Source organism: Equus caballus, chromosome 3, assembly GCF_041296265.1.
Source record: "Equus caballus isolate H_3958 breed thoroughbred chromosome 3, TB-T2T, whole genome shotgun sequence".
Taxonomy (NCBI): domain Eukaryota; kingdom Metazoa; phylum Chordata; class Mammalia; order Perissodactyla; family Equidae; genus Equus; species Equus caballus.
This window is the reverse complement of record NC_091686.1, coordinates 77720260-77738791: the sequence shown is the minus strand read 5'-3', so window position 1 is coordinate 77738791 and position 18532 is coordinate 77720260. Positions and strand designations below refer to the sequence as shown.

At 33.2% G+C, this 18532-nt stretch overlaps 1 protein-coding gene across 50 annotated transcripts in view; it reads left to right on the top strand.

The window, feature by feature from the left end:
• ADGRL3 (adhesion G protein-coupled receptor L3) overlaps window positions 1-18532 on the top strand; it is an 801265-nt gene that overhangs the window by 701859 nt on the left and 80874 nt on the right. For 28 of the 50 annotated variants that reach the window (XM_070262457.1, XM_070262461.1, XM_070262443.1 and 25 more), the window contains one exon: window positions 18123-18149. The exons of the other annotated variants lie outside the window; for them this stretch is intronic. In XM_070262457.1, coding sequence (XP_070118558.1) covers window positions 18123-18149 — 27 coding nt within the window. The remainder of the gene's footprint in view (window positions 1-18122; window positions 18150-18532) is intronic. 50 annotated transcript variants of the gene reach the window in all.

Genomic DNA, 18532 nt, shown 5'->3' with positions numbered 1-18532 from the left:
ATATTTGGAGGAAAAAAGTAATTCCAGTCATTTGAACTTTCTGGCTGTTTTTCTGACAAGTTGAAACTGGAGCTTATAGTGATCATAGCAAAAATCTAACCTAGTTTTAAAAATATATCTGTAAACAAGAATAAAACAATTATTGAATTGTCACCAGCACAGAAGTGACTTATAGTGTCACTCAAGTGTTATGACATGTAACCAACTGTTAATTCTTGAGGAGCATTTAGAGTAGTCTTTGACATTTACCTCCAAAATAAAAATTGGTTGTTTCTGTAGTTATCAACTACTTTTTATATTGTTGAAAAATACATTTAATAAAATCACAAATACTTTGAAGAATAAAAGGAAACTATAGAGGCTTTTCGGACTGAGAAAGAAAGTTGGTGCCTGTATGGAGGGACAAGGAATCTGCTAGGCTTTCCTTTCCTGCGTCTGTCCCTCTGCCGTTTCCCATGGACAGACTTATACATCCAGGTCTCTGGTTTTGGCTCAGTCATATTTTCCCATCTCTGGTCTCTCCCCTTAACTTAGATTTTGCCTGAGTGATGGATCGGCAAGCACATTGTCACGTGGTTCGAAGAAACAACTTCCACTTTCCTTCCTGCTTCCCTGTTCTCTAGTTGCTAAAAGGAGACGTAGTGGTAGAGGGGAGTGATAGCTTCATCGTTAGAGACACTTCAGTTTAAATTTCCATTCAGTCCCGTAATGATTCATATCACCTTGAAAGTTATATCATGGCTCTATCTCAGTATGTCTTCTGAATTGGGAATAATTGTATCTACTTTGTAGAGTTTTGCTATAATTAAATATAATCATATGTGTAACACATGCAGCACATAATTTAGTGCCCATACAGGATGGTTTGATTATTTTTAACCACTCTATGTGGAAATATACTGCTACCTTTGGTTTGTGTCTTCCATGGTGAAATTTGCTTAACCTCTTATTAAAATCCCATTAAAATTTGACCGGCTTTGTTTACCATATGGTCTCATTAAGAATTTGCATGATATGATCCTTTTTTTTTTTTAAGCCAAGCTTATCCTATTATGAAAGAATTGGCTCCAGGAGTGAAATATTCATTTGATTAATAAATAGCAAGTTCTGTAGTTAGTTCTGAAGAAAAGAGAAATGTCCTCAGTGAGCTTGGACACCTGCCATACTAAAGGAAATCTGAGAAGGCTTCTAAATAGCTCCAGGGATGAACAGAAAAATGTTTTACCTTATCAGTATCCATAGTAACATATTCCATTCCTTAAGAAGGAAACTTTTACTTTGAGGACTGTGTTTCTACATTCAGCTTGACTAGTATTACATTAGTACTTTACGTAGTTAAGGGTGGTTGGGTTCTAAAAACTTGAAGGCAAAAAAGCAAATTGATATAGTCTTGAAAAATGCAACAATATCATAAGAATATTTTAATGCTTTAATTTTTCCTCTATATTAATATAGTAAGATGGATATATATGTACATATACATATATGTATACTTATATATATAGCCTGCTTTTCAAAATGGTGTCATCTTTATATTGTAGTCAGAGCAATATCCCCAAAAGAGTCCAAACCTTTATGAGAACAGTAAATCTGTTTCTGAATTGTATTTCATAAAAATATTCATCCACTTCAAAGCTTTCTGGTTGAGTTTTAAGGAAAATACTTTTAGTGGTTTCTCATCCTTCTCAAATATTAGCTAGTGATATAAAAACATTGAAATACTGATGGGAGTTTAAAAGGGAAGCTCAGTATATCCATATAGTTCATGCAGATTTTTTAAAAAATAGCTTATATCTCCATTCAGTTGATTGTATTCGTAGTTTACCTTTCACCACCAAAATTACTAAATTCAAATGAAAATTTCACAGATCTCTAATTATTTTAAATATTTAGAAATGTTGTTTAGAAGCTGCCACCTCTCTTGTACTAAGATTACTAGGTCAACATACTATACTGAAGAGTGTTTTACCAAATCATTTTTGTCAAATATACTCCCCAATGCCCATACACACCATCAACACTTGTTCTTCAAAAGAGTCAGAACCAACCATTGATTTATTTTATTCATTGTAATTAGATAAAGTAACTTTTAAGAAAATTCTGAAGGGAATAGCGTCTGTCTGATATCTCATTTTTCCCAGTCTTCTTCCATTTCCTTGGTCTGTGGTTAACCATCACTGGAAATATGACACAACATTATCAGAAATGATCCAGGTGTGTTTGAAGAGACAGGCACTCCAAACAACACTGTTTGGAGCTCTGTGTATTGTTATGACACTACTAGCTTGCTTCAAACAAGTTAAGACTTTCCTTAGGTAGTAGTTAGTCCTTTGCTGATTAACTTAATTTCAGCATTTGAAAGCATTTAACTATCACTTCTTTAGAAAATTAATTTCAGCCACGGATTTACAAAGTGGTACATTCTACAATTTGTTGTTGCTGATCTCATTGTATCATGCATTTTAGGCTGTAGTTTTTAGGTGTTCTGAAATGTAAAAGGGTTGGTCTCTTTTTTCAGGCTTTTACTTTAAAATGCGTTCAAACCCCCGTATGATCTTTCTAGGAACCAGGTGTTTTATGCATCACTGTATTTGGCGTACTTCATACGCTGGGAGCTGACATTTGAGAAAACCAGTTTGAAGGATGGCTGTCACAGGCACACTGGAACCGTTATGCGTTGTACCTCGAGATCAATAATAGTTTTACCTTTCCCCCAAATAATTAGGTTTATATCAGATTTAGGAGAGTCAATTGCAGTCTAAGGATGAGAAAGCCTGAAAGACTACCTAAGGGAAAAATAATTCTTTATAATAAAAACATAAAAATTAGCAGCTCTTTTATCTTTAAATGTGGCTTGGACTCATATTTCCTTTTTCTCCTTCATGAAAAGTGCAGTCAGACTTTGGGAAAGCTTGGTAATCAGAATTATTTTTCTGAAACCAACATTTCTGAAGTAATTGTACACACAACAGCAGAATTAATCTAAACTAACTATTCATAAGACTATAGTTTTTGCCCCAAAATAGTTAAGTGCAAATTTTCATAAGAATGGAAGAAATTGGAGAATAATTGTAACTAACATTTGTGTTCCGTATTATTCACATATTTTGTTTAATTTTTAACATATGAACTTTGACTTGATTTTTATCCTTTAGTTATTCACTAATTTATTCAATAAATGAGAAGTGCTAAAATTTTGGATATTTTTTGAAGATAGAATGTATAGAGTTTGCTAATTTATTTTATATAGGCTATAAGAGGAAGGAGTGGAGTGTGATTCCAAGATTTTTGGGTTGGAGTACTGGAAGGGTGAGTTGTTATTACTGAGATGTGGAAAACTAGAAAAAACACATTAGGGTTGATCAGGAGAGTTTTTAAATTTTTTAACTTAACTTTGAAAGACTTACTAAACATTGTAATATCGATGTTGAGTAGGCAGTTGGAATAATGAACGTTCGAGATTTAAATTTAGAGTCAAAATGGTAAATAAACATATCCTAACTGTTACTCTGACAGATACACCTTGAAAACCACCTAGAAGACCAGGATTGAATTTAGAATCCTTTGACTCCTTGGAACTCTATGCTAGGATGTGGCCCCTGGCTCGCTACCCATCTTCCTTCTCTTCCTACCCTCAATTTCATCTGTTATCATGTAGGGCATCATACAGTCCTGTAGTCACTCCAGCTGTCACATCTAAGCCCTGTCTACCCCTCTCACAAACAGCCTCCCCTTGGCCACTCCTGGAAGGTAGAAGTGTGGGTACTGGCTACAATCTTAGGAGAATGGGTCAAGGTAGATTTTATTTTAACCCCTGAGACTAGATAAAATAAAGGAATTAAGCATAAATATAAATACACATAAAATATGAATACCAGGGACTGAAACCCCAGGTCAGTCTAACTTCTAGAGATCTTGGAAATGTAGAGCCTGCAAAATAGATTTAGAAAGAATAGCTAGTGAGATATGAAAAAAGCTAGAGATCCTGCAAGCCAGGTGAATCAAGCATTTCAGTTAAGATGGGGACTTAGACTTGACCACTGGATTTAGCAACATGGAGGTCCTTATGTAATTGACAAAAGCTGTTTTGTCTATTTTGATAAAGCCTTATTGTAGTGGGTTGAGAGGAGAATAGGAAGAGAGGAGTTAAAAAAACACATGTAAAGACAACTCTTTTCAGATCATTTTCTGTAACTAAGAGCTGAGGAATGTAGTAGCTGGAGGTAAATGTTGGGTCAAGGGAGGTTTTTTGTTTTTGTTTTATTCATTGGTTAGTTTTTAAGCATGAGAGAAATTATAACCTCTTCTTTTTAAGCCAGTGAGAGTGGACAGTTAGCTGATGCTAGCAAGAAAGGGGGAAATTGCATGATACCTGCATTTGAGTAGGCAAGGGAGAATGGGATCTGGTGTACCAGTGAAGGCTGGTCTTAGATAAGGAAGCGAACAGACAAGACAGTTCATCCTTTGTGTGATGAAATTATGACTGAGTTCTGCTAACTTATTATCCAACAGATGTATTCTTTTAAAGTAATGCAATAAATTATCATGATTCTTAGGTACTAAGTACTCATTGAGTTCAGAAACATTCATCTACCTGGAAAGAAACCTGTATAATCTTGAAAAATATAATATTATTACAAGATTGTTTTAATTTTCTGTTTTCCCCTTTATTTTAATAGATATTAACATATATACTGGTTAAAAAATTAATATTCTGGTTATAAATATGTCCATATCTTTATGTATGTGTAGATATGTGTGGCTATGTATGTATATTATTTTATATGTACTATTTATGCTATATATAATACATATACCTTCTATAAAATGCAAATGTCCAAATACTTTATTAACAATAAAAATCTGTTACATTTTGAACATATTTAGTAACTTTAATGTGTAGTGGCATGAATTTAAGAAACAATAAATTGGTTAAACAATTTGCAGAAGAATTAATTGTCAACAAAAATTACTAAAGCAAAAATTACTTAGGTAAACAATTTACTTTAACAACTTAAACGACAAAAATTACTTAACAACATCCCCATGCCTCCCACCCCCCAGTCATCTCATTAACATACAAAAACACTGTTATCACTCAGGAGATTCCGAGGATGTTTGGAGCCTCGTGCCAGGACCAAGGAAAAAGACTAAATATTTATTGTTTTTAATACAACTGCAATGTTTAATTTTCTAAGTTGGTGTGGTGAATATATAGTACTCTTATAAAATTTTTTTCTTAAAAATGGCTTGCCCTACATTATGTCCATAAACATATTAATGACAGAACATTCTAAGGATGTCATTTTTCTGAAAGTTATTCTAGATTTCTATACAAAGAAAGAGTTTTAAAAAATCAAGTCTAATTTTCCATTATTAATATGCAACTAAGAATATAGCTACATAATGAAAATTTAATGAAGTCTTATGAAAATGGGAATATTTAATTACTGTAATTCATTTATCTCCAAATTCTTTGCAAGGTAAAACTCATTCTAGTGTTTTGAATTGATTTTACTTACATCATTTTATAAGTTAATGGAAGAATCTAGTTATGATTTTGAGATAAAAATCTTAAAAAACTTACTCTGGTTTTATATTTTTTGTTCATCTTTTAAAGGTAATTGCTATTTATTTTCCTCGGATATTAAACATTTGAATAAAACGTTCAAAAACAGCTACATATGTTTAGTAGTATCTTGTTTAATTTTCATAAAATTGAATCTTATACACTATGGGTGAAATTTACAAATAGTATCCTAAAATGATTTCATTTACTTTTAATATATTAATTTTAATGTAATTTCAGCTCATAAATAATTTTACAGGGAATGAGTAGGTTTGGAACCACAGATTCCAAATGTAAATAAAGGCATTTGAATCATTTTTTATTTATTTCCAATAAAGGTTGTTTTTTTCAATACATAAACCAGTTTTTACCCAGTGGTTATTTAAGGTCATAGTTCTTCTAAGTCTTAAATGGAAAAGATGATTACTTCCAAAGGCTGAGTGAACTACGTGTGAAATCTCATTGATATCAAATCTCGTGGCTCTTGAAAGTTTGTCTTGGTTACCAATCAGAACCAACTAGAAATATATTTTTTTCTGACATAGCTTTCTTTAAAATGACACAAATTATTTTAAATTGCAATTTTTATTTATTGCAATGATTATGTGTATATACATTTGTTTGAAAATTGACCAAACTTACTCATTTAAAAAAATTGTTGTGAGAAACTTTGAATAAGTAATATTAGGCTGAAAGACTTTTAGCTTCCAAATCCTAATCAACCCAAGTTTCAGATGCTTTTTGGAGATATTTAAAGTAAAATTTTGTGAGTTATATGAAGTTAAATCTTACATCATATTTTGAGTCACATCCTGTAAGTAAAAATTTAGTCATGGTTTTGAAATAAAAGAACGATACTCCTGGTTCTGCCCCTAAATCAGCAGTAATTGCTGCCCTTGATCAAACATCAATTTGAGATTTTATGTATTGTGTCTATTTGAAATTACGTGCAAAGTAATAAGATGAGTAGTTAATTTATTCAAGCTTTAACGTGTGCTAGGCATAATTCTAAGTCCTTTCCATGTATAAGTTTAATCTTTGCAATAACCCTTTGAGGTTTGTAAGAGGAGAATTAACTCATCTCAAAACCTCATGGCTAGTTAGTGCCAGAACTAGAATTCCAACAGGCAGTCTGGCTTCAGAGTCCATTTCCTTAACCATTACTATATATTCCTCATTGCATTACATTGCACACCTATAAATAAATTAAATTGTATTTAATATTAAAAGAGATGATTTCCTTTTCAAGACATGCATAAGAGGCTTTAAATCCAAATATTGGTTGGATTACGTGATCATTAAGGGCCCATCTTTAAAACCCTCTGATTATTCTAATATTTTAAGTTATGAACTATAAACTCACGCTAGTAAAATGCAATTTTCAGGAGTTTCAATCTCCTAGCTGCTGTGTCAGGATTAAATATAGATATTTCAGAGTTACTAGTATTTGAAGTGAATTATTGAATGAAACTACCCAAGAAGAATGTTGTTCTGGTATAGGTGACTCAGAAAGTGCAGTCATCAAGGTATATGTAAAAACATTATGTCATGGAAGCCAAGAACAGAGGGAGCAGTCAACTGTAGAATATTGCTGAGTGGTCAAGTATGATAAGATGGATCTGGAAGTGACAGGGGCATTGTGGAGTTATGGGGAAACTATGCCTAAATAGACTGGCTTTTAGGAAAATGAGCACGTAGGGATTACAAGTATAGAAAACTCTCGATAAATTTTTCAGTAAAGGATAACACACAAGATTCTTGGAAAATCTCTGGAATCTAGAAAGAAGATTTGTTTGTTTGTTAAAAGTAAGGAATACTAAAGTATATTTACTGATGAGAATGAGCCAATAGAGAAGAAAGAGAGAACAGGAGCGGGAGAGAGAATAATCATTTGCGGGAGCACGATCACCAAGAAGCGTCAGGATGGGTGGATATGTTGGCTTTATGAGAATAGAGGCACTTCTTTCACTATAATAGGAGGGAAGACAGTATGTGTGGGTACTGTTGAAGGTGGTTGATAGATTTGGTGTTGGATGTATGAGAACATTTCTGTCAGTATTCTTGATGGAATTCTCCCATAGCTGGACTCTGAGCCAAGGATTCAGCATTAGCAATTTATTAAGGAAGTGCTTTCAGAAGAAATCAGTAAGAAAGTAAGGGGAAGCAGGTAAGTAGAAGGAAGAAGCTATGCAAGGTTGTGATTTTGGATGAAGTCTCAGATTAACTCTGATCCCAAAGGAAGCTCTGCTGTGTCAATTACACTTTAGAGCTGTCCAACCTGGAGGTGAAGGAGCTGTGATTGTGTAACTCCACACTTGTTTGTAATTGACTACAGACTTGCTGGGGGATGAGAGTGGAATGTAAACTCCCAGGCACTTCTGGTTGTATGGGCACAGCAGCTCTAGTGTCATGGACAATCATCTATAGGTCACAGGGGCCAGCCTTTATCGGCTAAGCATACAGAAGCTGGGGGATAAATTCAGGAGCTGCACAAGGCATTGTGAGGTATGGACAGTGCACCAATGTGTTTACAACTGTGAGATTGTTTCTATTTTTTCAAGGATGTAGGAAGCTATTTCCTATCCCAGTTTAGGGGATTTGGATGAGAAGGAAGTTTGGGGTTGAAGGAAGATGTGAAATATTCCTTCTGGAGGATGGGAAAGCATATGTGTCAGGAAAGTATAGTTGGCTTGTCAAATATTAAGTGCCATTAGAATTTTGTTGTCATGAATTTAGCATATCTTCAGTAATCATGGTTGTGTGGTTTTTTCCCAGTAGTGTTCACCTATCCAGGCTCAGGTTTTTTCATATCCTTAAAGGAGAAAGAGGAAATAAGAAGGTAAGAGGCCATGGGATCTAGGCTGACAATAGAGGAAAGTATGAACATGAAGGGGATGGTGGTAAATGTCTGATGGCAAGAACTTCAAGGGAGCTGAGGTTTTTGACAGAGGGGAAATCATGGTTTGGCAATGGCATTTCTACTTCTCGAAGATTGTGAGAGAACCAGTATTTGAGTTTGTGTGTTCTTCAGGGAAAGCACTGTCAGCAGGGGACAGTTTCACTAAATGCATGAAGGTGACAGAGACACCCAAGGATGAAGTTTAGGATATAGGGGAATTTGTTGATATTGGACTGTGAGTTTCAAAGAACAGGATGGAATTTTTTGGGAGGGAGAGGAATGGTGGAAAGTTGGAGTAGATTAAGAAATAATGAAGAAATGTTAGAAAAAAATGGAAGGAATAAGCTTGTAACCATTTTGGTTGTCTAAATTCATTACATGCTATCTTCTTGTGATCACTTAGCATCTTGGGCAGCAGAGTCCCTACCCAGAGCAATGGAAAAGTCCCCTAAACGAGTGAGAACACTGTTCACACTCTGACTTAGATATATACATGTTCTCCCCAAATTCTGGAAAATGTCACAGTACATAAATCTTATAATCACAGCTTAGGCTATTTAACTGTATCTCAATTCATAAAAGGAGAATAAAATGCTCTATGATTAAAAGTAATAAAGAGATGATCACTGATATGCAAAATAATTAGCACAAAGGTTATGGACTGTACAAATGGACTGAAAAACTTACCAACCTACTGTGCGTATCAGTTTCCCCTAATTCCTAAGGTATGCTCTCATTTAGGTACAAACAACAGTAAGGTAACAACACTCTTTCAGACCTCAGCTTTTCTCGTTCTCCTATTTTCCAGGAGTGCTTTCTAATAGGAGTGTTACTTTGTTTTAAAATGATTTTTTTTCTTTACTTCACATTAAAAGTGAGGAAAGCATGTAAGTCATAGTTACTTTAAATAAAGAACTATGTATTAAATCACTGGATTTGTAATTAAAATGTGCAGACAGTATAGTGGAATGTTAAGTGTCTTGAGCTGCTCAGTCCACACTTGAAAATTTCCTAATCTAATTTTCTCTTGGCTGAGTCCCAACTGTTGTTGGATTTTTCCACTACATACAATTATGTATTTTTAAAAGGTCTGTCATCAAAGTCCCTGGCACTTTTATAAATGTACTATTGGAGTATACATTCTAGAATACTCTGGAATGTTGTCTATGGAAGTTGATATTTTCAATAAACACTTCAATGGACTAAAACAAAAATCCTCTCAGTTCCAGAACTAAGACGGATAGTCTAAGGTTATAATTTAAAACTGTTAAATTATGAGATTAAGAAAACAAGCCATGAGTATAAAAAGTAATAATGTATTAACAAAAGTATTAACATTATTGTATATTAATATATTTCATATATCAAATATAAGTTAAAAAATGGCACATTTGTTCCTCTACCATTACCACATTCATACTAGAACTTGCTTAATATTTGGTAGAGTGAGTCCTCCCATTTTGATCGTCTCTTTCAAAATTGCCTTAGCTACTCATGGACTTTTATTTTTTTTTTTCATAAATTTCAGAATCAGGTTTTTTTTTTTTCCTTGAGGAAGATTGGCCGTGAGCCAACATCTGTGCCCATCTGCCTCTATTTTATATGTGGGATGCCTGCCACAGCATGGCTCGATAAATGGTGCATAGGTCTGTGCCTGGGATCTGAACCAGCAAACCCCAGGCTGCTGAAGCAGAGCACACGAACTTAACCACCATGCCGCTAGTTTTTGAAGCACAATCAGTTTTTGAACCCAGAATCAGTTTTTGAAGTTCTTTTAATATATTCCTTCCCATTCTGGGACAAATCTTAATTGATCATGATGTTTATGCATCATTTGATTTTGCTATTTAATAACTTTTTTATGATTTTTGTATAAATTCTTAAGTAAAACGTTCTTGTAATTTATTTTTTATTCTCTTAAACTGTCCTTACCTGGTAAATTATAGTAGTCTCATAAAGTTTTTCTTCTTTTCTGTTTAGGCCTAACCTATACAAGAAAAGGATTATTTGTTACTTGAATATTAGATAGAATGTATTTGTAAAAAGTTTTGGGACTTGAGGCCTTTTTGCAGATACGGCAGCAGATAGATAATTGTTCGTATGCATATTTTATCAGTTATTGATTTCTAATTTAATTTCATTATCACTAGAGAATACATTCTGATGGATGTCAATTCTTAGTACTTTATTGAGGCTGCCCTTTGGCCTAAAATGTGATTAATTTAAAATTTGTTATTTTGCTATTTGGAGCTTTTTATGTATCGACGAAATTGGATTTATTTATCATATTGCTTAAATTTTCTATAACATTTCTTAGTTTTTTTCTCTTTGACATAATTTTAAGGAAATTATATTTAAATTCCTAGTAACAAATTTAATTAGGAACAACAGCATCATCCAGGGTTTCTGTATTAAAAGCAGAATAGTGGTCGTTAATGAGGCCTCCTCACTGTTGGAGTAACTAGCTCTCGTGCACTGCCTGTGCAGGGAGACTTCAACTTCAGATTCTTTACCACATAATGACAAGGGACTTTCACTGTTCCCTATGAATGATAAACTCAAGAATTCAGAGTGCTCTTCAATAGCTCTCACTAATTGATAACCTAGGGGCTATAGACTATTCTTTCCTTGGTTCCTCGACACTAAAAAGATCCTAGTGAGATTATTCTATTCATTGTGGAGGTGTGTAAACTAAGGCTTATGAAGGTTAAGTTGCTTGTCCAAAATTAAATAAAACTTGCCAGCTTCCTATTGTGTTTCAATGCCTCCCTTGGTTCCATTTATTGGACTCTTTAGTAAGTACGGACATGTTTTAAATACTTGGTTGTGCTTTTCTTATGTTTTAGTTGTTCTTACAAGCAGTTTATAATAAGGAGTTTATTCACAGGTGAATGTTTCTGTTGCAAGTTGTTGAAATGAGAGGTGATGATACCATATGGTACGAAAAGGAGCATAACAGCAATTCAACCTGTCGAAACACATTTGGCAAGAATATCAAAAAGTTATTAATTTCCTGACTTATTTTACTTAACTTAAAAGTTTGTGCGTCTTCTAAGTTTAAAAAAGAAATCCTGGAAGTATGTAATACATTCTTTAAGGTATTTCAACACCTTGCATTCCAATGACCAAATTTTATCAGCCCTGTGGTCATATGTTCTAAAAAGTCAGTGAATTCCGAGACCCAGTATAAGTCTAAAAACCACTGGCCCTCCAATAGTGCGCCAGGAAACATTGTGATTTTAATTATAAGTATCAACAAATAAAATATGTCAATTTGTTGTTAATATTTTGTGGATCTTGAGATGTTACTGACTAAAGCCACAGTTTTCATTGCTTGCAAGATAAAAATTATGGAAAAGAAATACAAATTTCTCTTTATATAGGCATCATGTCATTTATTTCATCTTTCCTATTCATGGTTTCAAATTTTCAAAAAATAATAAGTAAAAATATTAATGAAGTCCAATTTTAGAACATATATCTCATATATCATGAATTTTCCTGAATATTTCACATATGATTTTTTGTCTTTCATTCTTTATGGCCAAAATGATTACATTTAGTGAAACATTGCAATTACTTAGTAGACTTTTAAACACTGAGGATACAGTATATTTATGAATTAAATTTAGATTTCTCATATAATCCAGAGAATTCTGGGTTTCTATTTTAGTCTTCATTAGAAAGATGGATGTACCCCATTTCAATTGAGAATGTAAAAATTCATAGCATTTACTAAGCCTAAAGAAATCTTAAGATGAAACATTATATAAACTGAGACTTTTTAAATATGAATATTAAAAATCATTTCAGATCAGTGACTCCCTCTTCCTCTTTGGATTCATACCTAATATATGAATTTCCAAAACATTTAAAAGGAAACCTAACGTAGTGCTGTGTTTGTATTGTTCTCTATAGCCCCTTTTTTGAGGTCAGAATGGCAGTACACAACACTAATTGTAATAGCAAATATTTATAGAGTACTTTTAGATATTAAAATTTTGTGTATTTATGCATTTTTGTGTGTATTTAAAACAGTGCTAAGTCCTTTTATTTAATACACACAACAGCCCTATGAAGAAAGTTTTGTATTTATCCCCTTTTCACAGATGGGGCTTATGAGGCTCAGAGAGGTTAAATAATTAGCCCAAGGTTGCAGAGTTAGTACAACGCACAGCTGGTATTCAAACTCAGGCAGGCTGATTTGCAACTCCTTGCTTTCAGTCACTATCTTTCATACAGTAATGTTAATAAATAATCATACAGTGATATATTTGCTTCCAACATAAGATTCCAAACTTTTATATCTTATTTGCATGAAACCTACCAGTTCATTTTTATGAATCTGATAGATGACAATACTAAATTGTAATAAGTTTGTAGCTGTCTAGGTACAATATAGGAACTCATTATTCATTCTCGTAATTGATACCCTTAATTTCTTTCATATATAAATTACTTTTTTGACCACATCATATTGAGTTATAAAAATTTGCATAACATTGAGTTTTGCAGTTAATATAATTAAAGTTTGATCAGTCATTGATTTAGTATTTATTGATCCTGATTTATTATATTCAATTCTGCCTAATTTCAGACTTACTCAATTTATCAGCAGAGTGAAATCTGTGATTAAAAATTTAATATTGGTGTATGCTGTCAATCTGTAGTATTATTATAGGGACATTGAGACATGGGAATGACAATGTTTATGATATATTCTAAACCATTTATTTATTTGGTTCATTTCATTTTTCTCTTAATAAATTTCATATGAACAAAATATAGCAATATAGCTTTTAGTAGTAATACTTTAATAACAATCAAATCCACAGTTGAAATATAAACATCTTCTCTGTCGTTTATAATTTTACATTTATGTTATTTGAATTTCACATTTTTCTAAGAATTTTTAATACTTAATGATTTAAACATATGACCATAATGAAACATTTTTATATTTTATTCAGAAATGTTGAATTACATTCTAAATGATTTTTCCTTTTAATCTTCCTATAGTGGTCAAAAAAAGAGAGTGAATTGAATATAATAATATAATTCTAGGATGGTATAGTCCCACTAATATAAAATACATTTGAAAGAAATATAAAGCAGTCAGAATTTCTATCATAAGTGTTACTAGTTGATTGAGCATTTTCAACACAGTGAGGTGTAAATGTGGAATGTCTAGATTTTTCTCTGATCACTACTCTTCTAGTTGTGCTATCTGAAATATCCCTTAACCACTGGGTAGCAGATATCTGAGATGGATTTTGCTACTTTGCAGTCTATTCTGGTTATTAAATGTTTGTGGCTGGGGATTAGTATAAGTAAAGATGTTTCTTTCCTTCCTCTTTCCACTGTTTCATATATTCTGTGAACATTGCAATCCTAAAAGGCCTTGTCTTTACTTCTAATTTTAAAGAGTAGGGACCCCTGGATTGGTAGTGTGGCAAAGTAGTGTCTCCGAGATCACTTCTAAGTGAAGTCTATTAGCTTGGGTTGTTGTTGGCTCCTTTTAGAATATGGGTAACTGAATCCTCTTTGTTGTTAGTTTGGGAGTCTTGTTGATGGAGGGGCAATGGGGAAAGCCTGTCCAACAGGCAGATGCATAAGTATTTATTACCTTTTTTCTTCTAAGAAGAATGAAGAGTACTTTTGGGTGCTTTAAGGTGAGAAACTCACCCACATTACCTTTATCCTTCCTACAGTAACCCAAATCAAATCCAAGGGGAAAAGTGTTTATTTCTTTGGTATAATTAGTTTTATGCCAGGGAAAGTAAATTCAGCTGCATACTGAACCTAGAAATACTGGGATACTAATCAGGTATCTGTATACCTCATGAAGCTCTTTTTCTCAGTATTAAACATAGAATTCACTCACCAACACCAATTAGCTAAGTCTCCAACAATACCAGAGAATCCCAGAATGTATTAATCTTGAAGTGATGCGATCAAGCCATTCATTTTCCTTTACCTGTTGTGACTTATCACTGACTGCATCTTTTGGCTTGGGGATTAAATTCTCAAATATGCTTCCCATCACTGCATCTTCCTTCACACCAAACCTTACCCATTCCACTATTTTTAAAAATTACCATCTATCTAAATATAATAGAAGGGAAAGTTTTAAACTATTTAAAGAATTTATCTCCTTTATATCATGAATTTTAGATAATATTTCCTTCAAAAATTATATCAAAAAAATATTCAATTTTGAATTCTTGAAGGCAGAGAGAGAATATCCAATAACTAACTTGATTCATTCATATTGTTTCTGTTCATTCATCATGTCTATACTGATACACTGCACTTTGAGTCTTTACATCATAGCATTAATTTGTAAGTTAACGTTTTGGTTAAGACATTTATCCTCTTGAAGATGTATTTTGAGCTAAACTTCCATGGGGCTAGATTTTAATAGCACTTTTGTGTACTTTGGAATTGTTATAGAATATATAAATATATGCATAATTATTATCTGTGTAGAGACTCCTAAAAATTCCAATCTTGATTCTAGTGATCACTTTTAAAGATAATTTTATGACATTAATATTTAAATAAAGTTTTCAATTTTAGATGTTAGTAAGAATAAAATAATAAAATGTTTGACAAAGGGAAAATATTTTTGCCAAAGAAAGAAGAGTCCTTTCTTCTTATTTATTTCTTGAAAATTGTATGTTCAAGATATTTTAATTCATTTTCAATGTCTCCACTTTATATGATAACCTGTAAATTTCTGTTAACATCTGCCAAGAGCATCGTAGGCCTTTGTGTCCATATTTTCAAAAAATCTTAAAATAACAGCAGTGAAATCATTTTAATCATACAACCAGAATGAGGTTTCGTTTCAATGGCAAATCAGAATGAAAATTCTTCAGCTTTAGAAGCTAGTTTTGTAGATCTGTTTTTTAGAATAAAAAATAATGAATCAATAGCATGTGGCTTTGCCACCAAAACTGGTGGCAAGCTTACCATCAATTTAATTTGGGTTTGGTGGAGAGACATTATCAAACTAGATTTTCTAAGCCAATAGAATATCTGACAAAATGTTGGAAGGCACTGACATCATTTTGATTACATAGGTAATCTTTAGTGATTTTTAATTTTTGAACCATTGTATATTATTTATGTCATTCTGGAGGCAAAATTAATGAATAATGCTTTATCCATTAGCGTGAATTTCTATATTGAATATGAACTGGAAATTCTTATAGTTCAAAGATACAAATTAAATGCTTTATCAATTATTGTACAGACTAAGCCACTGTAGAAAGAAAATACTCGAAAATATAGTGGCTTAAACATATCAGGTAAGAGTCTAGAAGTAGGTGGTCTGAATCTAATACGGCAGCTCCACATCGATACACAGCTTCCATTTCTTAGTCTGAGGCTCTACTGTCACTTTCTCTTAGCAAACGGGAAGGAAAAAATGGTCAAGGGAAGCCTATTTCCAATCCTTTAATTGGAAAGACCCAGTAATGTGACAGTTCACTTTTGTTTACATTCCAGTGGACGCTACTTAAACGCAGGGCTATAGCTAACTCTAAGTGAAGCTGGAGCTCAGTCTTTGTTATCAAGCACGGCAACTGGCTGATCCCCACAACGGCCAACAAAAACTGCTGAATTGTACCCTGATAGCTCTCTTTTTGATATTTCCCATTACAGGCAAAATATCTCACTCCAACAATTATAGTGCCAATTTTGTATTTTGTTGTTTGAAACATGTAGATAACTTAATACAATTTTTAGAGCATTTTTGCATGTATTCCTACATGCCAACCTCTGTAACTTTCTTTACCTGATGTTGTCCTATACAAATTAAGATAGAAAGTGTCATTCCAGTCATGAACCTAGCACACAGATGGGATATACTGATGCAATGGGAATGCGTATAGTGGAGTAAATATTATGTTATTATGTTCTGTAACTTTTCAATGTTACTGTAGGTACAGGATTTTCTTTGAAGGCACAGTTCACAATTAAATATGATCAATTGTTAGAAATTCTTCTGTCTTTATCTCTCACACATCTATTCACACATCCATGGCATTGTTTAAATATCTCTTGGAATTCCATTTCCTGGCTTAAAACTCTCTTTGAGTGTCCTAGTCCAGCACTGTCCAATACTTTCTGTGAAGACAGAAATGTTCTAGAACTGTACTCTCCAGTATGGCAGCTATTGACGCTTTTGAGCCCTTGTCATGTGATAGTGTGACTAAAGAGCTGAATTTTAAACTTTTTTTCGTTTTAATGAATTTAAATTTAAAGAAACCCATGTGGCCAGCAGTTGCCATATTAGACAGCACAATTAGTCGCTCTCTGCTCCATCTACAAATTTATTTCTGCCACATCTATTTTACTTCATAATATTGCTCCTGAAATGTCTTCAAATGAATTTAACTACTCAACATTTATTATGTGGTGTTTTATTCTTTGGGTAAGAAATTCTGTATTTTCAGTCTGACTTTAGCTTTAAATAGTCTAATAATAACTATGTAATATTTACTAGACACAATATGTCAGGCACTGTTCTGAACACTTTATACATAATATATCATTTCATTATCATAGGAAACTTACATTATAATTGTCACCATTTTATAGATGTATAAACTGACACAACCACGGGTTAATTAATTTTTTCCTAAGATCAAATAGCTAGTAAATGGCTGAGCTAGGTTGTAAACCCCAGGCAACTGGCTTCAAATCTCAGACTCTCCCACCATTCTTTACTCTTTCAATGTTCTGGACAGTGAGGTTTTTCATAAGTAGCAATCTTTTTTCAAAAGGCATCACAGTTGGGGCCTTTCTAAGACCTTTATTTGTGTATGCATAATATTGCAAACTATTGCCTCTGGCAAGAGGTAAGAGGAAAGAGCAGACAGTTTCTCTTTTTCTGTCCTGTCACAATTCACTGAGCAGCAACTATGTTTGTAAAAAGATCATCCAAAATGTTCCCTATCTTTACTAACTTGGCACTGGGATCTTATTTTATTGGAATGACACTAAATAAATTAGTAAATGTACATGATTATGAACAGGTGCTGTGTGTTTGCTCCTATCACTGTGAAAGATTATTGAAATTTTTTTCTTGGCACTCTAACAGAAAGAATTTTAAAGTAGTCAGGATTGATTATTTTCAAAGGGCTATAATGTTCCGATTTAAGTCCGGTCAATCACTTGCAAGTTAAAATTACTTAGAAGTGTACTGTCCATAATTAAGTAATCTTACCTACTTAGATTACAGAACAAGGATACCTTTAGGTGACATGAGATCTGTCATTTTAAGTATGCCCCCAAGCCTTTTCCAGATTGCTCATAAGATTTCTCATTCTCTAGAGAAATGCAATCTCTAAGAAATAAATGTTCTCTGTCAAGTCACAAGTAATATAAGCACTTGATGAAAAAATGGAATTTTTTAGTCTCATAAGGGATATTGCAGTATTGTAAAATTGATTTTATTCCTTGTTATTTAAGTTCTCATGGTCATTTTAGGATTTACCTTCTGGATATAAAGGGAAGGTTATGATGCTTTTGAGGGAGCTGGGGGACAGAGGCCTTTGGGAACCTGGAGAATATTTTTCATATGAAATTCTTTGTCATAAAATGCTAATGTTGGTGTTCTTGTCTTTATGTCTATGCATTCTTTAGCTATGAGGATAACAGACCCTTCATCAAGTAAGAATGACCTGAATGGCTGATAAATTCCATTTATCAGTGTGGTCCCATGAACCAGCTGTCAGATCAGTCCTGAGAAATCATTAGAGCTTCTGTCATTCACATTGAGGCAGAAGAGCAAACTGTGCAGGAAAATAATCAGGCATACAACTTCTGTGCAGAGTAAATATGCTGCAAGTGTATTGCCAAAAAAATTCTGCTTCACCTCTTTTAATTGGATATCACCTGAACTCAGTGCCACAGTAATAGCAACTTCATGTAGTACAGACTTGTTTCGCTTTTAATTGTTTTCTCCTTTCATTGTGCTGTGTTCCTCTGTGCTGCGTAGGTCCTCGTTTCTCTTGTTTGTTTGGACACGATTCATCTAAAATTATTTTGCAATT